This window comes from Elephas maximus, chromosome 22, assembly GCF_024166365.1.
Source record: "Elephas maximus indicus isolate mEleMax1 chromosome 22, mEleMax1 primary haplotype, whole genome shotgun sequence".
Taxonomy (NCBI): Eukaryota; Metazoa; Chordata; class Mammalia; order Proboscidea; family Elephantidae; genus Elephas; species Elephas maximus.
Genome location: NC_064840.1, coordinates 44,978,577 through 44,994,339, shown reverse-complemented (window position 1 = coordinate 44,994,339; position 15,763 = coordinate 44,978,577). Strand labels below are relative to the sequence as shown.

The 15,763-nt window shown below is 45.2% G+C and overlaps 1 protein-coding gene and 1 long non-coding RNA gene across 5 annotated transcripts in view; one reads left to right on the top strand and one right to left on the bottom strand.

Moving 5' to 3' along the window:
- SCARA5 (scavenger receptor class A member 5) overlaps window positions 1-15,763 on the bottom strand; it is a 179,698-nt gene that overhangs the window by 64,188 nt on the left and 99,747 nt on the right. For both annotated transcript variants that reach the window (XM_049865700.1, XM_049865701.1), the window contains exon 4: window positions 172-846. In XM_049865700.1, the coding sequence (XP_049721657.1) occupies window positions 172-846 (675 nt within the window). The remainder of the gene's footprint in view (window positions 1-171; window positions 847-15,763) is intronic.
- Window positions 782-15,763, top strand: part of LOC126065570 (uncharacterized) — a 92,268-nt gene continuing 77,286 nt past the window's right edge. For all 3 annotated transcript variants that reach the window (XR_007514870.1, XR_007514869.1, XR_007514871.1), the window contains exon 1: window positions 782-868. This is a non-coding gene — a long non-coding RNA (uncharacterized LOC126065570). The remainder of the gene's footprint in view (window positions 869-15,763) is intronic.

Sequence of the window (15,763 nt, the reverse complement as noted above, 5' to 3'; positions counted from 1 at the left end):
CAAGGCTTAAAAGAGGGGTATGGGCTTCGAATGGTAAGTCCACTTGCCATTTTGACCCCCGGGCCCTTGGGGAGGGGCAGCAGGGGGGAGGCCTGAGCAGGAGGGGCCTAGGGTAGGGTCCCCTCTTGCAGAGAGGTTTATAGGCTGGGCTTAGGTGCGCCAGGAGAGTACCTTTCACGAGGGAGATGTTCCTCAGTGCAATGGAGTGCTCCCAGTCCTTGAGGCGCAGATCCTCAGTGACAGCATTGAGCATGGCCAGCTCCTGCTTGAGCTGCAGCTCCATGTCCATGTGCACGAGCCGCATGCGGCGTGTGTCCTCGCTGGCATTGCTCACCAACACCTGCAGGTCCTGCAGCCGCGTGTGGTGGAGGGCCACATCGTAGGACAGGCTCTGGTTGAGTCCCCGCAGCGCGCCGCCCACGTCTGCAAGCTCCTCTCCCAGGAGACCCATCCTGCGTGCCAGCCCATCAAGCAGGCCTGCGTGGCGTCTCAGCAGCAGCTGGCTGCTGTTGCTCTCTACCTGCAGCTGGTAGAGCTCCAGCTGCGCAGCGTCACTCTGCTGGCCCGTGTGGTCCCGCAGCAGGGCCACTGCCTGCTCTGTCTGTGCCGCCTGCGCATGTAGCCCCCACAACACACCCTCCAGCCGCTGCACGATCCCAGCCAGCGCCAGCAGCGAGTCCGAGTGGTTCTGCAGCGTGTCCTGCGCCTTCCACACCTGCTCCGTCAGGTCCCCCTGCAGGGGAGCCTGCAGCAGCCGCAGCTGCAAGTCCCGGAAGCTCTCGTTCAGCCGGTTCACGTTCAGAGTCAGCGCCTTCAAGTCATCTGGGGAGCTCCGGGGCCTGGACACTGCAGAGGAGGCAGAGAAGAGGTGAGCACTGCCGGAGACATCCCTGGCCCCAAAGACAGGCCTGGCCCAGAGTCTGGTACACAGTAGGTGCTCAATACATGATAAATGATAGGTGAATGAAAAGTAGAAGTGGCTAACGTTACTTGAATGCTTCCATGTATCCCAGGTACTGTGCTAAGTCAGTGGTCCCCAAACTTGTCCATACATTAGGATCACCTGAGGGAGGTGTCCCGCCTGCAGAAATTGTGATCTAATTGCTCTGTGACGTGACCTGGGCTTTAGAATTTTTAAAAGACTTGGAGAGACAAGTTTGGGGACCACTGTACTAATCTAACTGCTGTTATGTATTCAATTGAACCACACAAAATTGCCATTTTTGCATGTGAAAATGGTCAAACAGCAGCAATGTCATGTGGTTTATTCTAATATCCTCTTACCTGTAGGAGGGTGGTACCTTTTACAGTTAGAAATGTTAGAGTTGCCCAAGGCAGCATAGTAAGTAAGTTGTGGAGCTGGGATTCAAACTCAGATGGCTTGACCCATAGCCCAAGTGTTTTCCTACAAGTCTGCCTAAAGGAATGCCAGCAGTAGACAACAGCCAGGCTCAAGGCGGAAAGTGCTTATTTTATAGCTGCCTCCTTAGTTCAGGGTCCCATTCCCTGCCTGCTCACATGCTACAACAAGAGCCTCTCTGGGCCTGTGGAGACTGCTTTCAGATTGATATCCTCCTTTCTCTGCACCCTCTAAAACTTCTCCTAAATCCCTTCTTTCCCTCCTCAGCAAACAACCTACCTCTTTCCTCTTGGAGGGGTTTCCTTTTGTTTGTGATAAGCAGTTGTTTCGTAATACTAATGGGAGGGGACTTGTATCTGAATAACCATAATCTAGCATGCCTGTGTATGCCTGTCTGTGCCTGTTCTCCCAGTGCCTCCTGGAACTCGTGTGGTACACTGCAAACCCTGGAGCTGGGATTTTCTAGGACGTGCTCGTTGTCTGTTAGCTGTATACTGTCCACAGCTTTTACCCACTCTGCTCTGCACGTTAGAGATACAGAAACTAGTAGTGGGGGGGGGGGGGGGGGACAGAGTAGGAGGTGAGGCCGATGAGGGTTGAAGAGAATTCTGCCTTGGAAACCTCGGAACTAAGAGAACCGGGAAATTTGGTACACGGCTTGTTCAAACAATGAGAAAGTTTGGACCTGAAAGTTTTCTTCTAGAACCTCAAGGTGGGAAGGGGGAAAATAGGTTGCGAGGGTACTTGGGCCACGTGAAGACAGTCCTTTAGTGATGCTTCTGAGAGCACAGCACATTTGTGGTGGCTGCCCTGGAGGAGATAAGCCATTTCAGATTAGATTCAGAGGCTCACAGGGCTGGATGAGGCCCTGGAGTCCCACCTCAACTTCTTCCCCACCTAGCACTTGGTTGCTTAAGTTATTAGCTGCCCTGGAGTCAGCCCCTGACTCATAGCACCCTCATGCACAATGGGATTGGACATTGTCATCCATAGTGTTTGTTTTTGTTTTTAAAGAATAAAAATTTATTCTCTCACAGTTCTGGAGGCTCAAAGTTCAACTTAGGCTCTTGGCCAGCTTGATTCTCTCTGTGGGGGCTCTCTCCTAGTCTCTGCTGTTGGTCAGCAATCCTGGGCATTGCTGGGCTTGTAATTGACATTGGTTTAAATTTTGTTGATTGCACTGCTATGGATTGAATTGCGTACCCCCACCCCCATATATGTGTTGTAAATCCTAACCTCTATGCTTTTGGTGGAGCCCTGGTGGCTCAATGGTTAAGAGCTCAGCTGCTAACTCAAAAGTGGGCAGTTCAAATCTACCAGCTGCTCCTTGGGATCCCTATGGGGCAGTTCTATTCTGTCCTATAGGTTGCTATGAGTCAGAATTGACTCAGTGGCAATGGGCTTGGTTTTTTATGTCTATGGTTTTAATCCTGTTTGGGAATGGGTTGTCTTTATTATGTCGATAAGGCAGGATTAGTGTAGGGTGTATCTTGAGTGAATCTCTTTTGAGATATACAAGAGATTAAACAAGCAAGAAGAAGCAGAGATGAGGTAACATAGATACCAAGACACACAGACCTTTCCAAGGACCAGGAAGCAGAAGCTGAAGAGATAAGGACCTTCCTCCAGAGCCGACAGAAAGACTTCCCCTAGAGCAAGCACCCCAAATTCAGACTTCTAGCCTCCTAAACTGGAGAAAATAAGTTTCTGTTTGTTAAAGCCATTCACTTGTGGTATTTTTGTTATAGCAGCACTAGATAGCTAAAATAGGACTAATATCCTTGCTGATCAGGCACAAAAGAAAAATGCTTAATTCTATTGTCTGTCTTCCCCCAGTGTGTGTCTCTGTGTCTATTCTGCTCTTTTTATAACTCAGAAGTGATTAGGTTTAGGATCCACCCTACTCTGGTATGATCTCATTAGCATAACAACAGTAACACCCTATTTCCAAACAGGATCACACCCACAGATACAGGAGCCAGGGCTTTAATACACATTCTGGGCGGACAGTGATCCATAGGATTTTCATTGGCTGCTTTTCAGAAGTAGATCATCAAGCCTTTCTTCCTAGTCCATATTAGTCTAGAAGCTATGCTGAAATTTGTTCAGCATCACAGCAACACACAAGCCTCCACTGACAGACGGGTGGTAGCTGTGCTTCAGGTACATTGGCCAGGAATTGAACCTGGGTCTCCTGCACAAAAGACAAGAATTTTAACCCAGCACTTTAATCTCCAAGAAAATCACCCTGCCAAGTGATCATCTACCTCTGCTTATACCCCTCCCTCCACCTTCAGTTAGTTCTGTAAGAACATTTCACATTCAGGTCATAGTGGAAGTTTGGCTCCTGTACTTTCTTTCTGTGGGGGCAGTGGTGTTTGGTAGAATTCTTGCCTTCTATGCAGGAACCTGGGCTCGATTCCCAACCAGTACTACACAGCCACTACCTATTTGTCAATGGAGGCTTGTGTATTGTTATGATGTTGAACAGGTTTGAGTGGAGCTTCTAGAATAAAACAGACTAGGAAGAAAGGTTTTATTTTTACTTCCAAAAATCAACCAATGAAAACCCTATGAATCACAATGGTCCAATCCACAACTGATGATGGGAATGTAGCAGGACTTGGTAGCATTTCATTCCATTGTCCATGAGTTGGGGCTGACTCAAAGGCAGCAAACAACAAGTTTCTTTCTATCCACTGATCCTACCCTTTGGGGTCATGTGTTGTTATTGTTGTGTGCCATTAAGTTGATTCCGAGCTAGTGAAATGTTTCTTCCATAAGACACCCCCCCACCCCTTCAGAATAGTGAAGACAGTTATCCCATCCTCACTAAGTCTTTTCTGATTTAAAATCTGCAGTTCCTTCATCTATTTCACAACTAGATTCTAAGTCTTCATGTATCCTGGATGCCCTCTTTTGTTACAAACTCCGGTTTGGCAACATCCCCTTAAAGAGTGGTGCTTGATCTAAATGTGATTTTCCAAGGTGTGGGCAGACTGTCCAAAGTATGGTAGAAGGATCATCTCTTTCATTCTGGGCATGAAACTCCTACTAATATTGTCAAAATTGAGCTCAGTTTAACTTCATAAGGGCTTTGCAGATCTTAGCTATTGAGGTGGATCTAGGCAGTCTTTGGTGAACTAGACTTTTTGCCAATTTTACAAATGAAGAAACTGAGGTCAGGAGGGTGTAAATGATCTGCTGATGACATGCCTCCCTACTCCTGGTCTGGTAGTTCACACCACAGCACCATTCTGGAAGGATAACTAAAGGGTTGTCAGTAAAAGTAAAGGCTCTGGGGAGAAGCGAATTCATGACCCAATCACAGCCCAGGTAACCACAGGAAGTGTCTGATAAAGAAATCAGCATGGGCCAGGATTTGATTATAAAACCAGTATGTTTGTCCAATATTCAACCCAGATTGATTGAAAAGTATTAGAGATGGGGTAGTTAGAAAACAGAAAACCTGATATTTTATTGTCAGTCTCTTCTCATGATGTCCTTTGGTGCTCAAAGAGACACCACAGCTCTCTGAGATTTGTAAATTCTGGTTTTAAAACAGAGTGCAGTGCAATGGATCACTTTTATATGGCCTTTTCTCCATGGTCTTGTAACTCCCACCAAATGACTGGGCAGGGGAATGCAAATAAGAAGCTTGTGGCCAACCAAAGGGACTGGATAGCTTGCAAATAATACAAAATAAGATTCATGGCATCCTTGGTGGGGGGCGGGGGGGGCGGCAGTGCAAACAAGGTGTATGGAACCCTAACAAGGGGATTGGTCAGTTTTGCCATCCTGCTAGGCTTAAAATGGGCCATCCCAGATGTGGACAGGAGGGACCACTACCACCAAGAAGAAGAGAAGCAGACAGCATCCTTTGGACTCGGGGTCTCTGTACAGAGAACCTCCTGGACCCAGAAGACAGAGAGAAAGAGCTGTGACACCGGAGACAGTATAAGATGGTTAGTGTAAGATGGTTAGAAGCAGCAGCAGTGAAACGGCAACCAGCAAAACCAGGAGACTGGCCCATGGAGCAAGGTGGTTACAGTGCGTGTGCCAACCCACAGAATGAGAAAGCTGAGCACCTTCAGGCAGGAGGCTTACTGGCAGAGTGAGATGGCTCTTGGTACTTATTGGTGGAGCTAAAGAGCTTTGTAATGCTTGCCTGAGCAGGGCTAAGGGGCGGAGGGACAGAGAGAGGCCTGCCTGTGGGTATGGCTGAGAAGAGGTTGTTTTGATGGAAAAACTATATCCTGAGTCATTTCTGATCCTGAATTGTAACCTGTAACTTCCTAAATAAACTCAATAACTGTCAGTATGGTCTGTGATTCTGTGTGGCCATTGCAACGAATTATCGAACCCAGCAGAGGAGTAGAGAGTGCTGTGGGAGGGACAGCTGATATCAGAACTTGTAAAAAGATTGGAAAGGGGACGTATGTCTGACCTCCGCCTCATTGGAATCAGCCTTAAACTGTTGATTGTGATTCTCCTTCGCCCTTGTGAAGTCGGAGGAGGTCAGACACCACCACAACACCATTCTCGCATAGGGATTGCCCGTGATTAAGAGAACACGGTCTAGCTTACTTGATTTAAATCACAGGTCTGATTTAAGGCCACATTTGCCCAGGGCCTGCCAGAGGCAAAATTGTAAAATAGACAATTTCCCTTCCTCTCACTCTCTTCTCAGCTCCCACTGGTCCCTCCTTTCCTCTTCAGGTGGTTCCTGTGCCTCCTGGGCCCTGTGCCCTTGGAGGTCCCTGGCCCTGCCCATGAGCCACCTCCTTTCAGAACTTGCCAGCTCTGGGACCCCTCCTCTCTGTCTGGGAAACTGGTGACTGCAACTTGGCCACATTGTGATGGCTGACAGTTAGCTACCCCTTCCCAGGGAGTCCATTTGGGTCTTTTATTATTTATCGCACAACCAATATTCACATTAATTCAAATAAAAGCAAGAAAAAAATTCTTCATAACCCCACAACCTCCAACAAAGTATGCTGTTTTTTAGTTTTCTTTTCCTAGCTCCACTGTATGCACATCCAATATTTGCAATTTGATTTTTTTCACTTAATGTTATCATTACTATTTCATAAGTATTTTCTCATCCTTCTCTCTGTCTTCTATAATTACAATTTGGATGACTGCAAAAGAGTCCATCAAGGGGGTATATTGTAACCTACCCATTCTCTTACTGTTGCATATATTTTTCAATCGTGATAAATAAATAGAAAAAAGTTACACCCTCTTTTGAATATTACCTAACAATAAATTCCCAGAAGTTGGATTAGTAGGTCAAAAGACTCTTAAAACCTTCAGCCCAATTATGTCCCTAAAATTAATACTAATTTATATTTACATTTCCAGTTTCAATTCAACTGACTGTACTATTTTAATTTTCATATTGTTAACTTCACAGATGGAAAATGGTACCTTTTTGTTTTAGTATATTTGCATTTTAGAAGTAACCTTTTCAAGGTAATGCATTAGCTCATAGGAATGATACAGACATTTTAGATACCCCGGCTAATCATAACAGAAGTTATTTGGAGGGTAAATACTCCTTGGAGCCCTGGTGGCACAGTGGCTAAGCGCTCAGCTGCTGACTGAAAGGTCATCGGTTTGAACTTACCAGCTGATCCATGGAAGAAAGATGTAGCAGTCTGTTTCTGTAAAAATTACAGCATTGGAAACCCTATGGAGTAGTTCTACTCTGTCCTACAGGGTTGCTATGAATCAGAATAAACTCAATGGCAATCTTTTTTTTTTTTTAATACTCTTTGGGTATCAGATCATGTCGTATAAGCCTAGAGCAGCCTCCCTTTTGGGGATCATTTACTCACCCCTGAAATCTCCTTCAGCAGTCACAGTGTGTTTGTTCTTTGCTAACACAGCACCATCAACCACCCCCTTCCGCCATTTAATTCCTTCCAGATGTTTGCTGTCCTGAACAGGGAACAATTCTTACTTGAGTGTGACTCTCAATTCATGCAAACAGTTCATTTATCTTTCTGCCTGGTGTATCTACTTTAAATGTGCTTTAATTAGTCTTCAACTTTCATACTTTCACAAATGGGAAAAAAAATCATAGAGTAATAATAATAACTGACATGTACTGAGTACTTACTATGTGCCAGGCACTATTCTAAGTGCTTTCCATCTTAATACATTTAATCCCACAACAACCCTATGAGATAAGTAATATTATTATTCTCATATTCCAAATGAGGAAACTGAAGCACACAGAGGTTAAGCAACTATGAGGTCACATGGCTGGTAGATACAGGAGACTGAATTCATGCCCTGGCAGTATGTTTCCAGCGTCCCCAGGTCTTAATCACTTTGCCATACTGTCTCTCATATAATGTTTGCTCTGAGGGGGTGGATGGTATAGAACAAACTTTCTAACAGAGACACAAAAATATGGAAGAGATGTTGAAGGTAGTGAGCTCTCCATCATAAACCCAAGCTGGATTCAGGCTTATGGTCAGGAATCATGTAGAATGTCAAATTCTCGTTCTGATTCAGTATTATAGTTGCAAGTCTGCCTCTGGCTGTGCACTTGGCCAGGTGGTTGCACATGTAAATATCATGCAACCTTCTCATCTGTACAGCATTGCCTTCTCACCAACACCTCAAACCCAACCTGCTCTCTATTCCATACTTGTCCTTTTTGTTCTTGAAAAATTAATCATGTGCTGGTTAAGGTGCTCCAGATGTGATCTAAGCAGAGAAACATGTTTGGATGTTCCCTCCAAACACATAAGGCAGCTAAGGATGAAGTTGTGTGTGTGTGTGGTAGGGAGGAAAGAAAGCAAAGCACTCTGTTTGACTGATGTTTAGTGACCCAAACCTTGAGAATTGGTGTTCATAACCCTTTATATCTGATTAGCACTTCCACATCCATTGCTTCATTTAATTCTTAATATAACCTTAGAAGGTAGGCAGGGCAGGCATTTATAATTTCATTTAAAGATGAAAAAAGAGAGGCTCAGAGAGGTCAAATGATTGATGCATAGGGTAGGTTGAATTCAGGTCATCTGTCCATTAACCCATTACTCTGTCCTGTAAACCTGCTTCTAGGATTGTTGTTGTTGTTAGCTGCCATCGAGTTGGTCCCTGACTCATGATGACCCCGCACATGATGGAATGAAATGCTGACCAGTCCTGTGCCATCCTCTTGATCAGTCGTGGATGGGATCTTTGTGATCAACAGGGTTTTTATTGGCTAATTTTTCAGAAATAGATCACCAGGCTTTTCTTCCTTGTCTATCTTAGTCTGGAAGCTCTGCTGAAACCTGTTGAGCATCATAGCAACACACAAGATTTCATTGACAGCTGGGTGGTGGCTGTGCTTGAAGACAGTCACATACTTAACTCTAAAATCTGTATGAGGAAAGAGAGGAGACTTATTAAGCACCTTTTTTTCTTTATATGCTAAACTCTGTTCTAGTCTCTTAATAGAAGTTGCTTCATTTATTCTTCCCAACAACCTTGTGAAGCAACAATTATGCCCATTTTCACATGAAGCTCAAGATAGTGCTAGAGACAAGAAAAGGCAAATGTATAGAGACCAAAGTTTATTAATGGTTACAAGAGGTGGGAGGGACAGGGAAAAGGGGGTTACCGCTTATGGAGCACTGAGTTTCGGTTTACAATGATGGAAAAACAGCATTAATTACGGGTAGCATTGCATAGCTGATTAATGTAATTGCTGTTAAGAACTTGTACACCTGTAAAAAGTTGAATTGGCAAAAGTTGTACGATTGACATTTTTACAACAATGACCAAAAAATAAAGAGTAGCTGCTGAGTCTGCTTATGTACGACCAAATACCTCATGGGATTTTGTTTCTTGTTTTGGAGGTTTAGGGTCATGGCTTCATGGAATATCCCAGTTAACTGGCTTAATAACGTGTTTAGCGCTTGTGTTCTATCTCCCAGTTTGTTGTGTATTGTCTGGGGTCTTAAAATTTTGCAAGTGGTCATCCAAGGCACATCAATTGGAAGGACAGTCAGGAATAGGAGGAGGAATTGGAATGTGTGGCTCCATGAACAACTCCGTCCTTTGCCACAAGACCAGGAGAACTGGATGGTGCCTAGCTACCGTTTCTGAACATTTTGATCAAAGAGTCTATAGAAGAATCCTGATTGAAATGGAGAAAATGCAAAACAGAATTTTAAATTCTCATGGACTCCAGGCTTTCTGGAGCCATAGAGGCTGAATGAACCCCGAAACTATTGCCCTGAAATAATCTTTAAACCTTAAACCAAAAATATTCCCTGAAGTCTTCTTAAAACCTAACAATAGTTTGGCTTAACTAGTAAAAAGCATCTGTCTTGAGAATTATGCTCTTTGAAAATCTATCTATATGGGATCAAACTGACAACAACAACTCGAAAGATTAGATAGGAATTTTAGAAGGCAGTGAGTTTATGTTAATGGGGGAGGAACAACTCAGAAAAGGAGGGTAAGAATATTTGCACAACTCAGAGAATATAATCAATGTTGTAACTGAATTATAAACATAGAAACTGTTGAATTGGTGTATGTTCTGTGTATATTCTCAACAAAATAAATAAAATTAAAAAAAAGAAGAAGAAGAAAGAAAATGGTACAGCATGAATGCAGGCTCAGACCTCTTGGTCTCTGAAGCCTGGGCTGGCCCCTTCACTTTTCCTCCCTTGTACAGAACAGCACAGAGCCATGAATCTGCTCATCTCACCTGTTCTAGGTAAATGCTGGGGGGAGTGCGCCAAAAGGCCCCCTGAGCAGAGGTTCTTGCACTGGACTGAGGAAGCAGAAGGGACTTATCAGAGAGACTCAGGAGAACATGAAGAAGTAGCATTTGAAAAGTCTGACCAAGGAGGCCCACAGGGAGGCAGATGCTAGTGTGGCTCTCCCAACCCTGGAGGCAGATAGTATCACCTTTTTATAGATGAAAAAACTAAAATTAGATTAAGTAACTAGTTTAAAGCCACACAGCTGGTAAAACTGGGAATTAGGGCCAAGTCTGTTTGGCCCTAAATCCATACTTTCATTGTGCCACACATCATTGCCAATGGTGCTGAGGGAAGGCAGGCAGGCAGGCATCAGACTTCACAGAGCACCATATTAAAGGCAAAGTGTGGGAAAGGATGGAGCAGAAATGAAACTGCAAAGCAAGCACATCAATTATAAGTGCCAAAAAAGGAGAGAGGAGGACTACTTTCAGGTGGTCTGCAAAACTGGGTTGAATTTACCAAGGTCTGGATATATGTAAAAAAAAAAGTTTTTTTTTTTTTTTTTTGTAGCGGCAGAAAAATGTGGCAGTTTGCTTCCATAAAGATTTACAGCTTTGGAACTGTATGGGACAGTTCTACCCTGTCCTCTAGGATCACTATGAGTTGGAATCGACTTGACAGCAGTGGGTTTTGGTTGGATACACGCAACTTTAATAGAAAATTTAAAAGCAGAGCACAGTATTTATCCAGAATTACAGAGCCATGAGGTTATCACTAGACGTTTGGCATTTAAGGTAATGCACATTAGTAAGGTTCCCCTGGCCCCAAGATAGAAGAGAAAACCAGGGCCAATTTCACGGGCATGCAACCAGTGCAGTTACACAAAGCTCTGTGCTGGGAAGGGTGCTCCATGCTTGGGGTTTAATGTTCTGCGATCACATTCTTGAAATTGTTGATAATCTTACTCTTGAATTTATGTTTTGGAATTGAAATCTGATGGGACAATGGAGCATGCCTGGGGACTTGGAAGCTCAGTTTACTCACATCCCCACCTCCTACCTCCTCCTCACCACCCCAGGATGGTCTCCCATTCCCACTCAGTGACCTCTTAGTCCCTCCTGTCTGACCCCAGTCGGGATGGTCAGGGTTGGGGTCAGGTGCACACAATGAGTTGCAGGACACAGCCCCAAGCATCTGTGAGCTTGCCCTATGAGTATCCCTGTGCCTGAGAGTGCTGCATTATACAGGAAATAAAAAGCACCATAACAGGTCAAGAGAGAGGCCGCAGAAGAAAGGAAAACACCTTTTTTCCCACTTTTTGGATAGGGATCCCTGCATTTTCAGGGTGCACAGAGCCCTGCAAATTAGTCCTGGAGAAAACCAACAACTGTCAATCTTCTGGGGCCCATATAACATCTCTGAATAAGCAAATTCTAGGGGGATCCTTTAGCATCCCCAATTATTTGAAGCTGCACAAGAACAGAGGACAGGTTTTTGTTGCCCTCTCAGGGCACAGGGAATGATCTTCAGGTCTAGCCAATGTAATCTACTCTTCCAAGAAGTTAGGCAGTGAGAAGCAGCCAGAGTAAGGCAGACTCCTGAGAGGGCTGTGTGTATTATGGAAACTCAGAGGTTTGGGACATATTATGTTTGAGGTGCCTATGGGACCTCTAGGTGAAGACTTCCAGAAGACTGCTGGAATATGGGACTTGGAACCCAGGAAAGATGTTGGGGCTGGAGATGTAGATTTTGGAATCACCAGCTATAGATAAATGCTGATGCCATGAAAATGTGTGAGGTCAACAAGGAACAGAGGACCAAGCCCTGGGGTTTCTCAAGAGGAGACAGAAGAGGGTCTGAAGTTAGTGTGGAGTGTTAACAGATATTCTTCAGTATGCTCATTCCAAACAATGATCTCCCCCAACACAAGGGAGGAATGTATTCTTTCGTTCTACTCTGTATTGAGTTCAAAGCACTCAGCAAAAATGTGGTGTAACACTGAAGAAAACCACTAGATTGGTCAAATAAATATCCTAACCTTTGCAGCTGGCCATGGACATGAGGTTGCTAACAGAGGGATGGACCAGGAAATAATCCACGGCCTCCCTAGGGGCTCTGCACAGTTTTCATTCACTGGGGCCATCAACGGGGAACAATCACTTACAGTTAAATGGAGGAAGTTTCCTGGCAGACCTGACCCAGAACCCAAGCTGGCCTAAAGTTTCTTCAGTGGAAAAACCATGAGGTGCTATAACAGACCTTGAAATGATTGTCTCAGGAATTGTGGTCAAACTGGTCCCTCTTCTTAGAATTCCTTGTCTTTCCATAACCACCTGTCTTAATCATGCTTCAGTTCATACCTCTTCTAAGAAGTTTTCCCAGAGTCCTCTCCACTCCCAGTTGGATGAAGCTTTTTGCTTTTTTTTTTTTTTTAAATTTTATTGTGCTTTAAGTGAAAGTTTACAAATCAAGTCAGTCTCTCATACAAAAATTTATATACACCTTGCTATAAACTCCTATTTGCTCTCCCCCTAATGAGACAGCCTGCTCCTTCCCTCCACTCTCATTTTTCGTGTCTATTCCACCAGCTTCTAACCACCACCCGCCCCCCGCCCTCTTATCTCCCCTCCAGATAGGAGATGCCAACATAGTCTCAAGGGTCTACTTAATCCAAGAAGCTCACTCTTCACCAGCATCTTTTTTAATCCCATTGTCCAGTCCAGTCCCTGTCTGAAGAGTTGGCTTTGGGAATGGTTCCTGTCCTGGGCTAAAAGAAGGTCTGGGGGCCATGACCACCAGGGTCCTTCTACTCTCAGTCAGACCATTAAGTCTGGCCTTTTTATGAGAATTCAGGGTCTGCATCCCACTGCTCTCCTGCTCCCTCAGGGGTTCTCTGTTGTGTTCCCTGTCAGGGCAGTCATCAGTTGCAGCTGAGCACCATCTAGTTCTTCTGGTCTCAGGATGATATTGTTCCTGGTTTATGTGGCCCTTTCTGCCTCTTGGGCTCATAATTACCTTGTGTCTTTGGTGTTCTTCATTCTCCTTTGATCCACATGGGTTGAGACCAATTGAGGCATCTTAGATGGCGTTTAAGACCCCAGACACCACTCTCCAAAGTGGGATGCAGAATGTTTTCTTAATAGATTTTATTATGCCAGTTGACTTAGATGTCCCCTGAAACCATGGTCCCCAAACCCCCACCTCTGCTATGCTGGCCTTAGAAGTGTTCAGTTTTTTCAGGAAACTTCTTTGCTTTTGGTTTAGTCCAGTTGTGCTGACCTCGCCTGTATTGTGTGTTGTATTTCTCTTCACTTATCTACTACCTAATTAGTGAATACCCTTCTCCCTCCCTCCCTCCCTCCCCCCTCTCATAACCATCAAAGCATATTTTCTTCTCTGTTTAAACTATTTCTCCAGTTCTTACAATAGTGGTCTTATACAATATTTGTCCTTTTGCAACTGACTAATTTCACTCAGCATAATGCCTTCCAGGTTCCCCCATGTTATGAAATGTTTCACAGATTCATCACTGTTCTTTATCGGTGTGCAGTATTCCATTGTATGACTCTGCCATAATTTATTTACCCATTCATCCGTTGATGGACACCTTGGTTGGTGCCACGTTTTAGCTATTGTAAGCAGTGCTGCAATAAACATGGGTGTGCATATATCTGTTTGTGTAAAGGCTCTTATATCTCTAGGATATATTCCAAGGCGTGGGATTGCTGGATTGTATGGTAGTTCTATTTCTAGCTTCTTGAGGAAGCACCAAATTGATTTCCAAAGTGGTTGTACCATTTTACATTCCCACCAGCGGTGTATAAGTCTTCCAGTTTCTCCACAACCTCTCCAACATTTATTATTTTGTGTTTTTTGGATTAATGCCAGCCTTGTTGGAGTAGATGGAATCTCATTGTAGTTTTGATTTGCATTTCTCTAATGGCTAATGATCGTGAACATTTCCTCATGTATCTGTTAGCTACCTGAATATCTTCTTTAGTGAAGTGTCTATTCATATCTTTGGCCCATTTTTTAATTGGGTTATTTGTCTTTTCGTAGTTGAATTTTTGCAGTATCATGTAGATTTTAGAGATCAGGTGCTGATCGGAAATGTCATAGCTCAAAACTTTTTCCCAGTCTGTAGGTAATCTTTTTACTCCTTTGGTGAAATCTTTGGATGAGCATAGGTGTTTGATTTTTAGGAGCTCCCAGTTATCAAGTTTCTCTTCTGTATTGTTAGTAATGTTTTGTATACTGTTTATGCCATATATTAGGGCTCCTAATGTTGTCCCTATTTTTTCTTCCATAATCTTTACTGTCTTAGATTTTATGTTTAGGTCTTTGATCCATTTTCAGGCCGTTTTTGTGCATGGAGTGAGGTGTGGGTCTTGTTTCATTTTTTTGCAGATGGATATCCAGTTATGCTAGCACCATTTGTTTAAAAGACTGTCTTTTCCCCATATCACTGATTTGGAGCCTTTGTCAAATATCAACTGCTCATATGTGGATGGATTTATGCCTGGATTCTCAATTCTGTTCCATTGGTCCATGTATCTGTTGTTGTACCAGTACCAGGCTGTTTTGACTACTGTGGTGGTATAAATTGGTTCTAAAATCAGGTAGAGTGAGGCCTCCCACCTTGTTCTTTTTTAGTAATGCTTTACTTATCTGGGCCTCTTTCCCTTCCATATGAAGTTCGTGATTTGTTTCTCCATCTCATTAAAAAATGTCAGAATTTGGGAGGCGGGGCCAAGATGGCGGACTAGGTGGACACTACCGCGGATCCCTCTTGCAACAAAGACTCGGAAAAACAAGTGAATCGATCACATACATAACAATCTACGAACTCTGAACAACAAACACAGATTTAGAGACGGAGAACGAACAAATACGGGGAGACAGCGATTGTTTTCAGAGCCAGGAGCCACTGCACCAGGCAGGTGACCTTCGGAGCCCGAGTTGGGGCAGAGCCCAGGGGGGCAGACGGCACAGACAAGGGGCCCAGCCCTAGCCCCCGAACTTACCCCGGGAGCGAGCCCAGCTGGTTGGTGTGGGCTGCGTGGCGGCGCAGCCGGTGGGAGAAGTCCCCGGGAGGCAGTGACTGGTCTTGGCTCGGGGAAAGCAGTGTCCCAGCCCGGGAGCCGTCCCGCCGGGAGTTTGGCGGGAAGCGGGCAGGGCGTGAGCAGGGGGGACCACCTACATTTCCCTGAATTGACCCAGGGGGGTCCAGTCGTTCCTGCGGGAGGTGCCCACCCAGTTCGCCCAGCGGCGTGGCGCGCCGGAGGGAGAAGTCCCCGGGAGGAAGTGACTGGTCTTGGAGCGGGGAGAGCAGCGTCCCAGCTGGGGAGCCATCCCGCTGGGATTTTGGTGGCGCGGGCGGAGCGTGAGCGCGGGGACCACCTACATTTCCCTGAATTGACCCCGGGGGGGGGTCCAGTCGTTCGTGCGGGAGGCGCCCACCCAGTTTGCGCGAGCGACATGGCGCGCCGGAGGGAGAAGTCCCCGGGAGGCAGTGGCTGGTCTTGGAGCAGGGAGAGCGGCGTCCCAGCCGGGATGCGCAGTTGCACCCGGTTCGCGGGAGCAGTGCGCGACGTGGCTGGAGGGACGGGGAGCCCCCGGGAGGCAGCGACGGATTTTGGAGACAGGAGTGCACCGTCCCAGTAGGTGAGCCTTAACCTTGGGG